Source organism: Aspergillus chevalieri, chromosome 5, assembly GCF_016861735.1.
Source record: "Aspergillus chevalieri M1 DNA, chromosome 5, nearly complete sequence".
Lineage (NCBI taxonomy): Eukaryota > Fungi > Ascomycota > Eurotiomycetes > Eurotiales > Aspergillaceae > Aspergillus > Aspergillus chevalieri.
In genome coordinates, this window is record NC_057366.1 from 795,414 (window position 1) to 811,915 (window position 16,502).

General features: G+C 46.1%; 7 protein-coding genes across 7 annotated transcripts; 5 read left to right on the plus strand and 2 right to left on the minus strand.

The window, feature by feature from the left end:
- Positions 1-155: 155 nt before the first annotated feature.
- On the minus strand, positions 156-1,506 carry ACHE_50282A (putative mitochondrial carrier protein; the record flags this gene model as incomplete). The annotated part of the gene is made up of 5 exons (XM_043279982.1): positions 156-378; positions 430-566; positions 631-906; positions 997-1,314; positions 1,396-1,506. The coding sequence occupies 5 exons, from the start codon at positions 1,504-1,506 to the stop codon at positions 156-158; spliced, it is 1,065 nt and encodes a 354-aa protein (XP_043137606.1).
- Positions 1,507-2,252: 746 nt separating this feature from the next.
- Positions 2,253-3,341, plus strand: ACHE_50283S (RNA-binding protein; the record flags this gene model as incomplete). The annotated part of the gene is made up of 5 exons (XM_043279983.1): positions 2,253-2,335; positions 2,597-2,653; positions 2,706-2,805; positions 2,857-3,226; positions 3,289-3,341. The coding sequence occupies 5 exons, from the start codon at positions 2,253-2,255 to the stop codon at positions 3,339-3,341; spliced, it is 663 nt and encodes a 220-aa protein (XP_043137607.1).
- A 1,144-nt stretch (positions 3,342-4,485) lies between these two features.
- Positions 4,486-5,450, plus strand: ACHE_50285S (uncharacterized protein; the record flags this gene model as incomplete). The annotated part of the gene is made up of 4 exons (XM_043279984.1): positions 4,486-4,573; positions 4,680-5,005; positions 5,070-5,193; positions 5,248-5,450. The coding sequence occupies 4 exons, from the start codon at positions 4,486-4,488 to the stop codon at positions 5,448-5,450; spliced, it is 741 nt and encodes a 246-aa protein (XP_043137608.1).
- A 297-nt stretch (positions 5,451-5,747) lies between these two features.
- sac6 (fimbrin) lies at positions 5,748-7,984 on the minus strand (the record flags this gene model as incomplete). The annotated part of the gene is made up of 5 exons (XM_043279985.1): positions 5,748-5,782; positions 5,849-6,831; positions 6,915-7,594; positions 7,649-7,859; positions 7,962-7,984. 5 exons carry the CDS (start codon positions 7,982-7,984, stop codon positions 5,748-5,750), a joined length of 1,932 nt encoding a protein of 643 aa, XP_043137609.1.
- An 811-nt stretch (positions 7,985-8,795) lies between these two features.
- Positions 8,796-11,923, plus strand: ACHE_50286S (DDHD family phospholipase; the record flags this gene model as incomplete). The annotated part of the gene is made up of 3 exons (XM_043279986.1): positions 8,796-10,435; positions 10,540-11,754; positions 11,806-11,923. 3 exons carry the CDS (start codon positions 8,796-8,798, stop codon positions 11,921-11,923), a joined length of 2,973 nt encoding a protein of 990 aa, XP_043137610.1.
- Positions 11,924-12,334: 411 nt separating this feature from the next.
- Positions 12,335-12,772, plus strand: ACHE_50287S (PaaI family thioesterase; the record flags this gene model as incomplete). Its single annotated transcript, XM_043279988.1, has 1 exon — positions 12,335-12,772. One exon carries the CDS (start codon positions 12,335-12,337, stop codon positions 12,770-12,772), a length of 438 nt encoding a protein of 145 aa, XP_043137611.1.
- Positions 12,773-14,116: 1,344 nt separating this feature from the next.
- Positions 14,117-16,459, plus strand: ACHE_50288S (PX domain protein; the record flags this gene model as incomplete). The annotated part of the gene is made up of 1 exon (XM_043279989.1): positions 14,117-16,459. One exon carries the CDS (start codon positions 14,117-14,119, stop codon positions 16,457-16,459), a length of 2,343 nt encoding a protein of 780 aa, XP_043137612.1.
- Between the last annotated feature and the right edge of the window lie 43 nt (positions 16,460-16,502).

Here is a 16,502-nt window from a genome sequence, read left to right on the forward strand (position 1 = left end):
TAAAATAGAAATTAAAATCGAAACATTTACAATTCAAAATCATAAAGAACACACTTGTTCGAACGTAGACCCTGACTTGCGCTCGAATTTTAATTCAACAGTCAAAGATGTCGCTCTGAATACGGATTGCGAAGTGTCTCACTTTCACAGGAGATTTATGTATCATCTAGACTCGCAAGAAAATCCCGTGTAACCTCGAAGCTAAGCCAACTACTCGCCATACTCGGCGCCACCTTGAGCAGATTAGGCCCAATGCCTTTGAACAGACCGTGCATCCCTTCCTCAGCAACGATGACTCTGACAGCATCCCAGATTGACTTATACTGGTAGCCCATACCAGACATCGTGTTGATTTGAAAACGTCGCCGTAGGACATCACTGTTAAGATGTTAGTGGGCAAGTCAGAAGTAGGGTAGCATCACTCCTTACAATGGATATGTGCACGTCTGCGCCACTGCCCCTGAGATGGCGCCTGCCAGCAGCTTACGAATTGGACTAGGATTGATGTCCCCTTCAGGTGTCAAGTATTTGCGAACAGACTCATATGTCATGAAGTTCAGGCCGACCTTTAAATTGGTTAGTCAAGATATTGTCAATAAAAAAGGATATAACATAATAGTCCACACTCACATATGGAGCAACCCCAGCAACGGTTGGAATAATGCCACGATACAGGGCAAGAATACCGCCCTCGTTCTTGTACATCAAGCCCATGGTACGGAACATGCCAGGTAGCCTTTCTGCATCCCGCTTCCCAAGAGCAGCAAACGAGGCTGACTGAATGGACAGTCGAGTCCTAACAATATCAAGGGGATATGTGATGATAACAGACGTTATTCCAGCTGCCCCACCACATAAAAGACGACGTGTGGGCGACAAATCAGCACCAGGCGAACTCTCAGCAAACTGAGGGCAATAGTTTAGCTCAGGTGCGCATCAGAAGCATAGAATAAACGGCACGCATTTGTCACTAATGTGGATAGGTCTACGACTCACTTTCTTGTAGAGATTATAACTCCCAAACTGCACCGCAGAATAAGGGACTATGCGAATACAATTCGTTCCGTTGCCTCGCATGAACCCCCTCCATCCTTCTTCTCGCCACATTTTCACAAGAGCTTTCCATATTGATAGCTTGTATTCTTCCCTGCCGACACTTTGGATTTGTAGCAAGATCTTTAAGCGTTCAAGTGGTGACACTATTGTTCTGGAAACCGCACCGGCTACTCCCCCAGCTATAAATGCCGCGATAACAGGTTCACCAATCTTACTTCTGACATTTTTGAAGGAAGGTGTCTTCTCGGAATGAATTGACTAGAGACCGCAAAGGATGAGTATTAACCATATCTTCAAAGCTTGTTTCAAACCAGAAAATGGTTTGAGAAAGGTAGTTACCTCCGATGTCGATGTCGACGAAGACTGTAATTGAGACAGTTGTGGCAGTGGTTCCCTTTTGGGATCCTCAACACCACCATCTCGATTTGTCTGCTGGCGATCCAAGCTCATATTGGGGTACAGTTCATTGAATCCAATGAATAGCGCTGCCCAACTGACGGTAGCTTCCGTGCACTACCTAGGTAATTCAACTGGCGTTTTGGAGACAGGTTTTCCTTGATTTCGCATCAAGTCTCCATGAGAGTTGTCAGAGATTTAAGCAATGTAATATAAGAATCAACCAGAAACTTGCTCCTTTAGTTTTGTCTCGGCCATGGAGGTTCCCATTGCAGGTGCTTACTTCAAATCGAGTTCCATGACAGGACAGAATTTAATTGGTGAAATAGGTAGTGTTTATGGAAACTATCGGGTAATAATAAGACCAACTACTCTGTATCGCTCGGAACACAAGAACAATGGGCATAAGTAATTCATTAGGACAGACTTTGATGACCTTCGCAGCGCAGTCAATAGTATTCTTCTTGTTTAGTTCATATAAAATTCTGAGTCCTCTTGATTCGTAGGAACTGTGGTGTTCTACTGGGAAAGTAGATGTAATATTTGTATTATTGTCGTATCGAAACTAGTTCATTATGTAATAAAGGGGCATAAGGATTGGTTCGTTCATGGCGTGTCCGCTCATCCGTACTCAGTTTTTTACTTCTGCCGGCTGCCAGAACGATAATGCCCCATTCTCACCGGTGAAGGACCTGTACACAACACTCCTTTCACCTTCACCTTGTTCCCCAAAAAGCCATATTTCAGTTCATACAACATATCATAATTTCTACGGAACTGTCTAATTGAAATCAATAACAATGTCCCGGCCAGGTACCACCCTTTATGTCACTGGCTTCGGGCATGGGACTCGAGCTCGCGACCTTGCCTACGAATTCGAACGGTACGTGCCGCTCGTCGATTGCTACGCGCTACCAAGATCCCACGGTCCTATCCATACACGAAACTATAAGCTCGACCAAGCCTCGCTGCCTTGACGTCGAAGCGGTTTTCCATGTTATAAAATCCATCGGCCTCCTTTCCCTCTGAGAGACTTTTCCTTCGAAAATCTACCAAATCCTGATATATGCAATTTAACCATCCGCAATATGATTTGTCTCATGATATTTTCGCGGTAGAAAGCTCATTCTAACCCGTGACTTAGGTACGGACGACTCGTTCGATGTGACATTCCTGCGCCTCGTACCCCTTCGAGCCGGCTGTAAGTCCAATAGCCGACGTCCATCATGTGAACATGCTCTAATATGAAATAGTTTTGCTTTTGTGGAATACGAAAGTCGTCGGGACGCGGATGATGCATATCACGAAATGCATAACAAGCGCATCGGTCGTGACGACTTGCTGAAGATTGAAGTAAGTGATACCTAGTCTATATGTATCAGCGCCGATCTAATCGATCCGAAGTGGGCTAGGACGCCGCCATCTGCATCTTGGCGATTCGATTCAGGCCGTGACCGCCGACGTGACCGCACCCCTCCCCGCCGTGGCCGCTCGCCATCTCCGCGTCGCGGTCGTAGCGACTACTCCCCCCGTAGGGATGACAGATATGAGCGGGACTACGACCGTCATGACCGCGATTATGAGCGTCGTGATCGTGACTACGACCGTCGCGATCGTGATTATGACCGTCGTGACCGTGAACGCTCCCGTGACCGCTCTCGTAGCCCTGATGAGAGGGAGCGTGACATCAAGGATGACAGAGAGAGACGTGATGAGGAAAGAGAACGCCGTGACGAGGAGCGAGAAAATGGACCCAACGGCGAAGACAGGAAAGGTAAGTTTTTTTTTTTTCTCTAAATTGACTGGTGGTTAGATGATTGTTGCTCACTGTGATAGTTTCATTAGACCCCCTGCCTTCTGCTCATGATGAGCTTGATACTGCTGAGTAGGTCCATTTGGTACCATGCTGATTTAGCCTTTACCTTGTTTCCTCGTTTGTAAATCTGCAGATGTTCGCCTGTCTGCTCGTTATTAACTCATGAAATACATTTCTTTTTGAGTTTCAACTGGAGGGGAACGGCCTTTCTGCAGATTTCAGTGGCATTCTACATCGGTACCTTGTCATCCCTCCCCTTTAGTCTCTGTGTTACCTTGTTTTATCGTGGCTTTCCCCCTCCCTTGTGATTTCTCGTTCTTGGCTGCAGTGGTGATGGGTTTGTGACCGTGGAGTTTTCGTTTGATGTTGGTATTTATCCTGGCCAGCAGCTCGAATACATACCGAACGAACATCGAGCGATCATTCAATCCGCCAATTCTTACCGTCCTTGCGTTCGTCACGATGAACAGCGGTCCGTCGCCCGTTCTACCAAGCTTAATAAGAAAACGATTCACATTTACCTCTTTCCCTCCCTCCCCCTCGTCCCGTACCACCGATCGAGACTTGACTTCGGAAACCGATTTGTAGGTTCTTGTGTAGTTTATGTACGTACGCTTGTATGAACGGAGCAGGCTTGGTTTCGACAGACCATCCATTCCTAGTTTCGCTCTCGACTGCCTTGCTCCAACCGTCTATTGCGACGTTAGTTTGTTAACTAAGGAGCGCCAGTCTCTGGGTTTGTGTAGAATATTACATGAGGTATTTCGATGAACATCTTCGACTGCTTCAATCGATGGGTACTATGACTTGAGACCGAAACCAATTGAACAAGTGTTCCGTGTATAATGTTGCTAGCACTACTACATAAAACATTGTGAACTACATAATACAGTGTGATGATATAGAGATGCACCCCCTTGCACACTGCTGTCCTGATAGTGTACCTACTGTACATCTTGCATTTCCATTTCTCCACTACCCCATCCACATCACCCCACATCAATCCGCATTGGTTTCTATAATCAAACGGAGCACCTCGCCGAATATTTCGCGTCCTTGCCGAGGCATTAACCGACTCAACCCCGGCACTTGCTCCAAGATATATAGTACGGTAGGTCCAATCTGGTCAATAGTCATTGCCTGGTTTTCTTGCCTTTGATACATGGCGTTACCCGCATCTCAGAGCGCCTGCGCCCTTTGTTTCATTCAAGTAAAATATGACGTCAAACCCACCGGGGCCTTGCTGTATCATTGGAGTGAAGCATGATGGTGAGCCTAGGGGGCAGATAAGAAAAATAGGAAACGGTATCACTCCCCAGACCTTAAATCTTCCCTTGCGGAAAATTAGACCGGCCTACTCAATGAGACCTGCTATTTTTCTGGTCGTATGTCAAAGTTAACAATGGGCTAGTTGAGGCCTACGTCTCATACCCAGCGAATCGCTCGACAAGAAGGGCTATTCTCGTGCTCTCAGATGTCATTGGACATGAATTTGTCAACTCCCAACTGATCGTGGATCAACTTGCTAGCAATGGCTTCTTTGTAGTCATGCCTGACCTCTTCCACAGCGACCCAATACCGCTCAATAGGCCTGCGAATTTCAACTTCATGGCATGGCTTAAAGGGCCCCCCGGACATATGCCGAACAGAGTTGACCCTGTGGTTCATTCGGTTCTGACTCACATGAGAGAAAGCTTGCAGTGTCGGAGGATCGGTCTTGTGGGCTACTGCTTTGGGGTATGTTTTATGCAGGCTGATATATGTTCGCGCCTATAAGAGCTGGCAATCTGACGGCTGGTAGGCGAAATACGCAATCCGTTTCTTGAAGCCAGGTTTCGGAGATGTAGGTTATGTTGCCCATCCCAGCTTCGTCGAGGCAGTTGAATTGAAGAACATTAAAGGCCCATTGTCAATAGCAGCGGCTGGTAAGTGTTATTGCTCAAACCCAGGCTTCATTCTCAGATGGTTGATTTAAACAGAAATAGATTCGATCTTCCCGGCCTCAAAGCGTCACGAGTCCGAGGAAATTCTTGCAAAAATTAGCCAACCATACCAAATCAACTTGTTCAGTGGTGTCGAACATGGTTTTGCTGTGCGTGCTGACATTCACAAATCCCATGTTAAATTTGCGAACGAGAGTGCATTTTGCCAGGCAGTTGCTTGGTTCAACCAATACCTTTAGATATCTAAATGCTTTTTAAGGATAAATAGATAGATGCCCACGGTCACTTCTGCATTGGTCATCTACTATAACCCTATTGTTCAATTAAGTTGAAGCTAGTCTCAAATGATCGTAATACGGTGTAGCCGAGCATAATCTCTACCTCAATACATTTGAGATTTCAGGGTAACAATTGGAGAAAGCCACTTGTATTGGAGAAGCGAGTTTTCGCCACTTAGAATCAAATATTTTATGATTCACTAGAATGAAAGTTGATAATGGTCAATGTATCAAAGGCCCCGATTGAATAGTGTCCATTCATTGCATGCTCTCGTAGGTAGCCATCAGAGAACCTTACAGCGCATTAGCATTCATTCATAGACTAATCATACAAAATTCATTAACAGCCAATAACTTACCAATAAATGTGGTCACCAGACGAGAGCGGACCTGACAGATATCTTCGGGAACAAGCCAGATGGTGGCACCCAGCTTTCTTGCAATGCTGATGCTCAGCTTAGCGTTTGCATATGCTTCCTCATCAGTCCGGCCCGGAGTTACGAGATCATAATCAACATAACTGCTCTTCATGCCGCTCAGCACATCAAGCAAGAAGAGACCGGATCCAATAGATTGATCCTTGAAACTGCGGATAGTTGATGCTTTGCCGCCCTTTCGAGACATATCGTTTGCCCATCGAATCATTTCCGTGTCGGTAATTTCACGTTTGCCCATCCGTTGCGCCAAGGATGAAAGTGTGTTGGTGATATCTTTTCGCATCAATTGCCACACAAGTCCCAGAGTCAGTGTTCGCTGGCCGTCGGTAATATCGGCACCCTGAACGCCGACAAGGGAAAAGCCAATATGCTTTCCAAGTTCGATAGCATAATTTGTATTTTCAACAGCTTTGAATCGCATCATTTCTCCGCCAGACGCAGGTGGCTTGTTCACATGCCTCCAGTTGACACTACCGGGAATCACTTTATCGTATGCCTGCAACAGGACGGTCCCGTTCTGGAGATCGTCAAACAATGAGTTCACAGCTGGCTGAACATCCAGAGAATTTAACCAGAGAGTGAAAACCCTGGCCTCTCTTTCACCTTCAGCATCAAAGTCTTCAACTTCAAGCTTTTCTTCTTCAGTGATTGGGTCAAGACCTGGACAGGTATTGAACAAGTTTGCAACAAATGCAAGATTGAGTTTTGGATTCCCGGCAACAAGCGAGGTTGGAGTCAAGAACTTCCTACAACCTAACTTGTCAGCGTTCATTAGAACCTGCTCAGCCCGTTGGAGCAGGTCTTGAACTTGGAGCGGCCCTCGCGAGCAAAGATCAGGCACCAGTTGATTGAGGAGAACTGTGTAATTTTCGCCATCCTTCACGTCGGTGGAAAAGTTCATCACTCTAGAATACAGTCAGTATCATAGGGAGAAGAAAGCTGGAAAAGGAGAGACAAGCGGGGAAAGAGAGGAAAACACAAATAATACCTTCTATCCCATTTGGCATTTTTCAAATGGTAATTGAACCAACGAAGCAGTATCTGCTCTGGAGGCAAACGTAGAAATTGTTCCAGGGTCTCGTCGTCTTCCAGCAGTCTATACAACTCTGGGTGGAGTTTGATGTCGATCTTGCCCAAGAGGCCCCGGCGGATGATTTGCCAAATGAGGCCAAGAATAAGGTGTTCGCGAACCTCAATGATATCGCCACTTCCAATGTTCACAACTGAACAGCCAATGCCTTTGGCCGAATTAATAACGATGTTGTTATTTTCAGTCATATGAAAAGCATTAAGTTCCTTGATCTTCTTCCCAGCCTTATTCAGGACACGCTCATCGATAGTGTCGGGGACGCTATCGTTGATCAACTTCGCCAACACCAATCCATCTTTGCATTCATCGAACATTTCGAAGGTGTCTGTTGGAAACGGCAAAAGATGGCCAATATCTGGATCACCGGCAAGGATAGCATTAATGTGCCTTGTGAACTCGGTTCTTTCATCTTCGTTGATTGTATGCGTGACGTTCGCGGAAGAACCTTGGACCTGAATTCTACCACCAACACTACCCTTGGAAACGTGCCTAGACGGGGCTGCCCCATTTCCTTGGGCAGCGTGAGTAGGGCCAGAAGGTTTGTCCTGTAATGAAACCGAACGCAGTTTGGAGATGAGCTGATAGAGCGTTAGTTATCCTTGCCTAATAAGTTGGGGGTACCGAATACAAACATCCACATAATCTTCAAGTTCCACCCGACGCGAACTATCAAGCTCAACCTCCTTTAGAGCTTGACGCACCACATCATATGGTTGCCGCTCAGATTGTTGGGTAGCTTTGATGACAGTGGCCTCATCCAGGTAGCCTTTGTCATCAGGATCTAGCTTCCTAAATGCATCTTGAAAGGTGAAGATTTCGCTTTGATCAAAGTGTGGATACTTTCTGGATGGATAAGACAGTTAGAAGACAACCAGGCACTGTGATGTACAATACAGTGTAGGAACCCAACACAAAACCACCGCAGCCCTGCAAGGAGAAACGTACCGTTGAAGTTTGAGTACATTCATTTTTTCTTTCTTTCTCAAAACTCAACGTTGTCACTGGGCTGATGTCGAGACCTGTACTGTATGCCACAGACAAAAAGGAGAAGGTAGCCTGATCTCAGAAAAGAGCAATCTGTGGCAGGGAACGGACAGATTGTCAGAGGAAAAATAAAATTGTGGCAGGATGACGAAGCGCGCTATAGTACTGCCTGGAGTGGGAAGTGCTGTGTACGGAGGTTTGTCGAGGCAGCCGTGACTACGGAGTAATAGATGGAGCAAGAGTGGGGTTGTTTGTTCCCGGGTAGTGGTACGTATTGAGTACACACGCTCAGACGGGATAGTTTGGCAGCTTTGATGATCAAATCTGTTGAGGAATATTAAACTGATGAATATAAAGACTCACTTATTTATGCAAAATGACATATCTATTCTTCGGAGATTGATAAAATACTACGATACATATCTAAGTACTTGTACTCGCACAGTGGAAAGGGGTATTGTTCTGACGATGACGCATTGGTATGTGGCTTCCACTGCCTGATGATGTCGACCCGCCACTTTTCTGAACTGACCTGACTAAGAATGCCAACACTGGTAGTTACAAGAGTATCAGCGTAAGAGTGTGACTTGGTAAGCCCGCATCTAACTATAGATCCAATTGGCTCATATTGTTATTCCTGCTACTCTACCTTTATAACAGAAGTCTATGGGAAGCGATTGACCAACTACTAATTCTGTATGGATATGCAAATACGAAATAGCTCTCTTGTATCTCGACGTTACTCCTCGCCATAAGCACCCTCTTTCTTGACCGAAGGCCCTGCGTGCGGTTCTGATGCAGACAAGCGGAACTCGAATTGTTGATGCGATTTTTAGTTTTCGACTCTTGGTCCAAAAGGCAATCCCTACATTTCATAATTCTCGCATTTTCATACCCCCGTGCCTCCCATCAAACGGGAACGTTAACCTTCTGAATCGTCAAACATATCGAAGCTCAATGACTTCGGCGAACGTGAAGGACTCGCCCTCGGCAAGAACTCCTTGGAGCAATTCTGGGAGTTCGATACCTACACCTACCCCAGATCACTCTGCGAAACAAGATGTTCTACAACGATCAAAGGGAGAGGATCATATTGTCACACACAGGCATAGGTTAAGCCTACGTTTTTACCCAAAAGATTGCCCACCTTTAAAAGTAAGGTGGTTCTATGCAGTTGATTCGCCCAAGCGAAAACCGACATTATCCGATCAAAGAGGGAGAAGTGCGAAGCCTTTACCCTTACCCAAGAAGTTTGTGCCATTCTCGGTCAAGGATTCTCAATCCATTGAAGTCGCATTTCAAAAACTTTCCGAAATCGAAACTGAACGCGAGCATATCCAATATACACATCCTACCGGCAGGGTGCAAGGCAGTTCAGTGAAGGTACCTGTCAACGAAGACTACCTTTTCGATGTGGACGTCGAAAAAAGGGAACTGGGTCCGGCGTATTGGGAAGGCCCAGTGTATGAGGTTCGACGCGGAACGTGGTTTTTCCAAGAGGGATCAACGCTTAAACCATGTAACGAAACGCTCGCCACCCAGCTTGAGGAGGGGTATCTCAAAGTGAAGCCATGGCGCTTCGACGACTTACATGAATCGTCAACCCGCCAATCGACGTCTTCGGCAAAGCATGAGCATGATAAATTCAGCACGAAAAGAGGTTCCAACCTGGATTCAAGTTCATTGCAGTCAACAGAAACCGATGTTGCTCGGGGTCGTGCTGAAAAGTCGGGGCATGCTACTGCTATTTCTTCCAACGAATCCCCGAGCTATCGTTTGTTCGGTGCTTACATGAATAGCATAGTTACATACCAGGATTCTACAACAGCATTGTTAACCAACGATGATTTCATGTCCCGCGTGAGCACCACTGTCTATCAAACACTTGGTGGTATCCCAGGCACTAAGGTAGTACGCGGTTTCAGCGAGGCCCGAAAGCAAAAAGAAAATTCAGAAACACGCGACTGCCCGGAGCGAAAGGCGTTCGAAGACCCATCTTTTAACGTAACCGAAAAATCTTCAACAAATTTCTTGCATAAGCATGAATCCGCGGCTTTTCAACCGGATCAAAGCGAGAACATCTCCGAACAAAGCCCAAGATCCACTTTAGAGCGGCAGATGTCATCACTTGCTGGCGAACCACAGAATGCAGCTGAGCTAGAGGAACAAGCTCGTAAGCAAGAAGAAAAGGAAATGGAGGACTCGAGGGAGGTGGAAAATGAAGATAGGGAGCGTACCGTTGACCATCTTATATTGGTAACACATGGTATTGGGCAGCGACTGGGGCTGCGTTTGGAGAGCATCAACTTTATACATGATGTCAATGTCTTGCGGAAGACAATGAAAAGCGTGTATAAAGCCTCACCAGATCTCCAAGCTTTGAATTCTGCATATCCGGATCATGCTACAAATTGCCGAATTCAAGTATTACCTGTGTAAGCAAGCCCTGCATCGTCCACCTAATCTCCCCGATACTTCTTAGATTCCCTTTCACGGCAGACTATCGCTGGTATTCATTGACGTGCTGATATCAGTTTAGATGTTGGAGGCATTTACTGGATTTCCCTTATCGTGGTGTTAGGCAGAATCGCAAGGAACTTGATCTCGCCGATGCCGACGCCCCTGAAGATGACATCTACCCAAGTTTAAATGACATCACGCTTGAGAGTGTGCCTGCAGTTCGAAATCTCATATCCGATTTGGCAATGGACGTATTGTTGTATCAAAGCGAATATTGCGAACACATTGCTGTCATAGTTCAGCAGGAATGTAACCGGATACTTGAGCTTTTCAAGAAGCGTAACCCGTCTTTTAGGGGCTCAGTGAGTCTCTGTGGACATTCGCTTGGGAGCGCGATCCTCTTTGATATTCTGTGTCACCAGCCGTCCAAATCGCTTGAACGAACAAATGCAGGGACTCAAAGAGGAACTACGCCATATCCACGTCGGGATTACCCATTGGACTTTGAATGCGAAGAATTCTTTTGTTTAGGGTCCCCAATCGCGCTATTCCAGATGTTGAAAGGCAGGACTATCGCCGGAAGAAATACAACGAGCATCACCAAGAGCTCCGGGAGGCCAATTAATACTGAAGATAATCTTGGATCTTTCGGCTCATCGACTTCCCCTTCCATTCATTCTACAGGAAGTGGCTTTAGCGAAAGATGCTCGATATCCTCCTCCCCGAAATGCCGACAATTATATAACATCTTCCATCCGTCTGATCCTGTGAGCTATCGTATTGAACCACTTATATCACCAGCAATGTCGTCACTCAAGCCACAGCCTTTGCCGTCTGTCAAGAAAAGTCTTTGGGCAGCGTCAGGACAGAGTCTCTCAATTATCGGTACCCGTGTGGGCCAAAGCGTCGGGTCTTTGTGGTCCAACTTCACATCCGGCGTTGCGAGCAGCCTGCTAAATCGCAGCCTAGGTTTAAATTCCGAGGAAATACCTTCAAATGCGGGTGCTCAATCTCAATCTTCACCAGCAGCCGACCCTTCCAAAGCTAACACAGACACCGACTCTTCCCACAGATATGTGAATCGACCTCGAACATTAATAGAACCGGACTTGGAGACCCTTTATGATGGCTTTCAGAAAGAGAGAAGCAGCCGAGGCGAGTCCTCTCAAACTTCAACGGGCGATGACGCTACTTGTTATCCGGACCTTGAGGAACGTGCGAGGAAATTGAAAATCGAGGACGCTAAAGTGAGAGCATTAAATACCAATGGTCGTGTTGATTACAGTGTGCAAGAGTAAGAACGCGCTTTGACTTTTTGATTACTGGTGCTAATTATCCAACGCAGAGGAGCATTCGATATCTCTTTGATTGCTAGTATTGCAAGTCATCTTACATATTGGGCAGATGAAGATGTGAATCATTTTATACTCTCACAGGTATTGTCAAGGAAGAATCTATATTGATTATAGAATCGGGCGCGCCATGTATCTATGCCAGGGAGAATTCCGCCACTTACGGGACCAGGACTAAAACGTATATTCAACTCACATTGTAACTATTCACATAGTGTAGTGAGATCAAAGGGATTAGTCACTATGCGATTTTCTAGGCGTCTTTTCCTTCTATCCTACTACATGTCTATTCAACGTAGCAAATCCTTGATTCTATGTACAAGTATATATACCCCAAAGTACATTGATGCAGGGGTGTCTACGGAATAATATTCCCAATGAGGTTAGTGAACACCACACTAGTTCAGCCCATAACCGAGACCACATAAAACGACCCATTTCCGCTTTCTCGCATTCTATCATTTATATCTTTTAAAGCCCATTGCCAAGTATCCAAAACCTTTTCATATTCGTTTCATTGATATGAGTTCTCAACTTCAGCACGTCCACAAAGTGTGGGAGCGCATGCGCACTAACAGTCCTATATACGCCTTCCTTCTCGACCAGGTCGAAATCTATCATGCTGAAAATGGCGTCGTGCGTGCTCGACTTCAGGTAGCACCTCAACATATTAACTCGAAAGGGACACTGCATGGTGCTTTTTCTGCTTGTGTCACAGATTGGGCCGGTGGACTGGCTATTGCATCTTGTGGTCTGGATTCAACCGGTGTCAGCGCAGATATTCATGTCAGCTACCTTTCCCCAGCAACTACCAATGATTGGCTCGAGATTGAGGGTCATGCCGACAAGGTTGGAAAGAACCTTGCGTTCACAGCCATAAATATCTCGCGAAAGGACAGCGCAGGCGAACTGACTATAGTTGCGCGAGGATCCCATACGAAATACATCAGGACCCGATAACTTTGACGGCTTATAGTCGGAAGACATACCTTTTCAAGAAGCCTTTTTTTTTTCTCGTAGGGTAGCCTATGAGACCCGCTATCTTCTTTGCATCTGGCATGGATAGCATTTTCTTTGAATGCCCAGATTCACTCGGATAGCGGAGAGTAATTCCATTCGACTAGCTTTAGATTCCTTGTCAGACAGACTGTGAGGCAAGGAAATTATGAATGGATACATGAATTATTTTTTTTTCCCTTTTCTTGGTCTCCTTTTCGGGATGTGGGGTTCTACCCATTGAACTATCTTGTATTGCATACTTTATTCATTACACTACTCCCTCCACCTTGCACATGCAGGTTTGTGTAGTTACTACATCAGAAAAGCTTATTCTGCTTTAACTACAATATCTAACAAATTTGAAACATAGGACTGGGTGGATGCACTATTCGAATTTATACACAGCTAGCCTCGGATCATAACACGGTATTCTGCTACACACAGGGGCGAAGATAACAACAACCATCAAAACATCATTAATACTTGATTCTCTCACTTCTCTCGTCCCCCCCCCCTTCTCCTATTTATCTGTCGATACTGCATATCCTCAATCTCTTTTCATGGTATCATCATGGATGATTTCAATGATGCGGCTGCTTCACGAGCAACCGAGCTCCAGCATCTGGGGAAGTCACCCTCAATGGAACATGAGCACGATAGCTCTAGAAGTGCAGCTACTCCTGCACAATCGAACGACCTTCTCAATTATATTCTCCACTTTCTTTCAACGTCTAGCAACGAAGCGTTACTTTGCGTTTTCGCATGTTTAATGGTTGCGACGTATATCATATTGGGAAGGCTCGGGCTTATATTAATTGGGACCGTTCTCGGTGTCATTTTACATGCTTCATGGGAAGGCTGGAGCAATGAACATTCTGCCCGAGAAATAGGTGTGCCGACTGCCCGTAGAAGGGAGCTTACGTTGCACTTGGCCAACAGGCTGCTCGACTGGCCGAAACGCAAATCATCTGAAGTCCTTGACTCCAAGGTCGCAAGGGAACCGACTATGAATTTGGACTATTCAGCCTTTCGTCCAAAGACAGCCGCAGCTTTGATGTCGCTGACGGACTCGATAGTAAAGGATTACGTGAAGTAAGCTTTCCATCGCATTTGGCGTCCGTCACCACGACTGACCAGGAAATACAAAATAAAAGCTACTGGTACGAACCGATTCTACCGTCCGAGTCGAACTTTCCTCTTTCGTGCCGGAAGATGTTGACTGATTTCATTACTTCCGTATCATCCCACCTCGCGCGTAAGCGAACAGCAGATACGTTTTTAGCATTCCTCACGAACTCGTCCTCCATGGTCATTGTTTTCCTGAACGAATTGTCCACGGCATTTGAGACAACAAACTCGACTGCAGCACCTGAACAGGCGGTCAGCCGATACCTAGAATTGTTCCCTGAAAGTAGCCTAGCCAATGTTCTGGCAGATCAGCAGCAGCGCAAGAAACTCAATATGATTGCGGATGATATCTTGTCTAGCTTTCTCGACCAAAAAGCATATAGCTGCTATGTACTCAGGGATTTTCTCCGCGAGGTATTAGCCGGTGTTATCTTTCAGTCAATGATGTCCAATTTCTCGCGCCCAGAATTCATCAACGGATGGATAATCTATCTCTTGAGCGAGGGTGAATCCGAAATAATGAACGCAATCGATGCCGGTGTCGAAGGAGCCCGGAGCCAGGGCGTGACGGCACCAAAGGGTTCTGATGTAAAGAACAATTCGAGCATGAACACAGCAGTCAGCGCCGAAATTGACCCTCAGGTGCTGCCACAAACGACCGGAGGGCAGAGTAATCACTCAGATAAGGCAACGGAAGAGGCAATCAAAGAAGCAAAGCGTCTAAGTGCCATGATTGCGGCTCAGGATGCACAGAGGCAAGATCTGCAGCAAGCAATTAATGAGGACCGCCGAGACCCAGTTCCAAACAGCGCTGATGATAGTTCTTCTGCTGAGGCGCTTGATCAAGTTGAAAATTCGGTCAACAAAGATGACAAGCAAACACTTGAAACGAGTGAGTCTTTGTCCCATAGACAGCGGCGGCTTTCATCTTCCCCATCTATTCCAAGTTCGTCAAGATCAAACAACTCTATATCAGAAATCATCCAAGGGCCTATCTTGACGCTTTATGGCGCTTCCGTATCCGTGGATGTTGAATTGGAACCCGGAGAAAAGACATTAATTCGGTCGAAGCCTACGTCAAACTATTTGATCCAGGTTGAACCGGCTTCTACACGTTGCTCCGGTTGGATGACATTCAAAAAATATGCCGATTTTGAATCCCTACATGATACTCTTGAAGCCATTTCAAGATTGAACAAACTTTGGAGTTTCACAGAGATGTATCCTGCCTTACCAACATGGAAAGGGCATACGAGACAAGCATTGGCACAAGACTTGGCGCGATATCTGAAAGATGCTCTTCAACACGAGTCACTCGCAGAAAGCGAAAAGATGAAGCGTTTCCTTGACAAGGATAATCGTCTGGGAACCGATCCTGCAGGGTCATCTACGAGAACAGGGTTTTCTTTCCCTAGCCAAGCCACATTTGAAAACATGGGAAAGGGTGTTTTAGGCGCATTGGCTAACGCACCCAAGGGCGTTGCTGGTGGGAGTAAAGCTGTATTAGGTGGTGTGACTGGGGTATTTGGCAACGTTGGAGGTAACGGCAAACGGTCATCTCGCTCATTTGCTGATCAGGCGAGGAATTTTGAATCGAGCGAACTCTTCCCTGCTGAAATGGAACAAGCACGAAACTCGGGGTCTCGGGAGGTCTCGCTTGATTTGACCTCGAGTTCCAAACATCACACATCACCCGCCCAATTCACCGAAAAACAGAATCCTTCAACAATGCGAAATTCTTCATCCAGCTTTTCATCCTCGAATGATGCTCGTTTGCCCCCGAACGCTCGCTCTGACAGGTCAATTGAAGCTGTGAGTAGCGCAGTTAGCCTGGCAGCTGTTGGGCTAGACGCAGGAGTCAATCCGCTTTCGAGTAAGGTCTGCCAGTCGAATGAGTCCCCTTCCGATGGACACGATGAAAAAGAAGACTCAGCGATGGTACGTCAATGCCAGCAAGCTGAAGCGATGGACTCTCGTAAGCAAGCAACGCCTGATCTAAGAGCTGCAGGAGCGTTGGTGGACAAGGCGATCACAAATGATGAAACCCAAATAGCAGTGGAACTGATATTTGCTGTTATAAATGAGTTATACACTTTATCATCCGCTTGGAATATTCGTCGGACGCTTTTGAATGCTGCAAAATCTTATATTCTCCGTCCCGGAAGCCCAACTTTGGAAACGATCCGAGTTTCTCTTCAGGATTCAATAATCAATGCGAATACGTCAGATGAAACAATAGGGGCATATCTTACTAAACTTCGCGAGAACGCCCTTCCAACAGAAACCGAGATGAAGAGTTGGCCACCGCCACCTACTGAAGTCGAAAAAGAACGCCTACGAGAAAACGCACGGAAGCTCCTTGTTCAGAGAGGGCTGCCACAAGCATTGACAAGCGTTATGGGAGCCGTTGCTAGCCGAGAAGCACTCGAAAAGATCTTCGATTGCCTCCAAGTAGAGACCATTGCCCGTGGGTTTGTCTTCACGATTCTTCTGCAGGTTTTGAGGGCTGTAATTATCTGAACATAATTGGGTTAGAATTGGTGTATAAGATTTGGCCAACCAG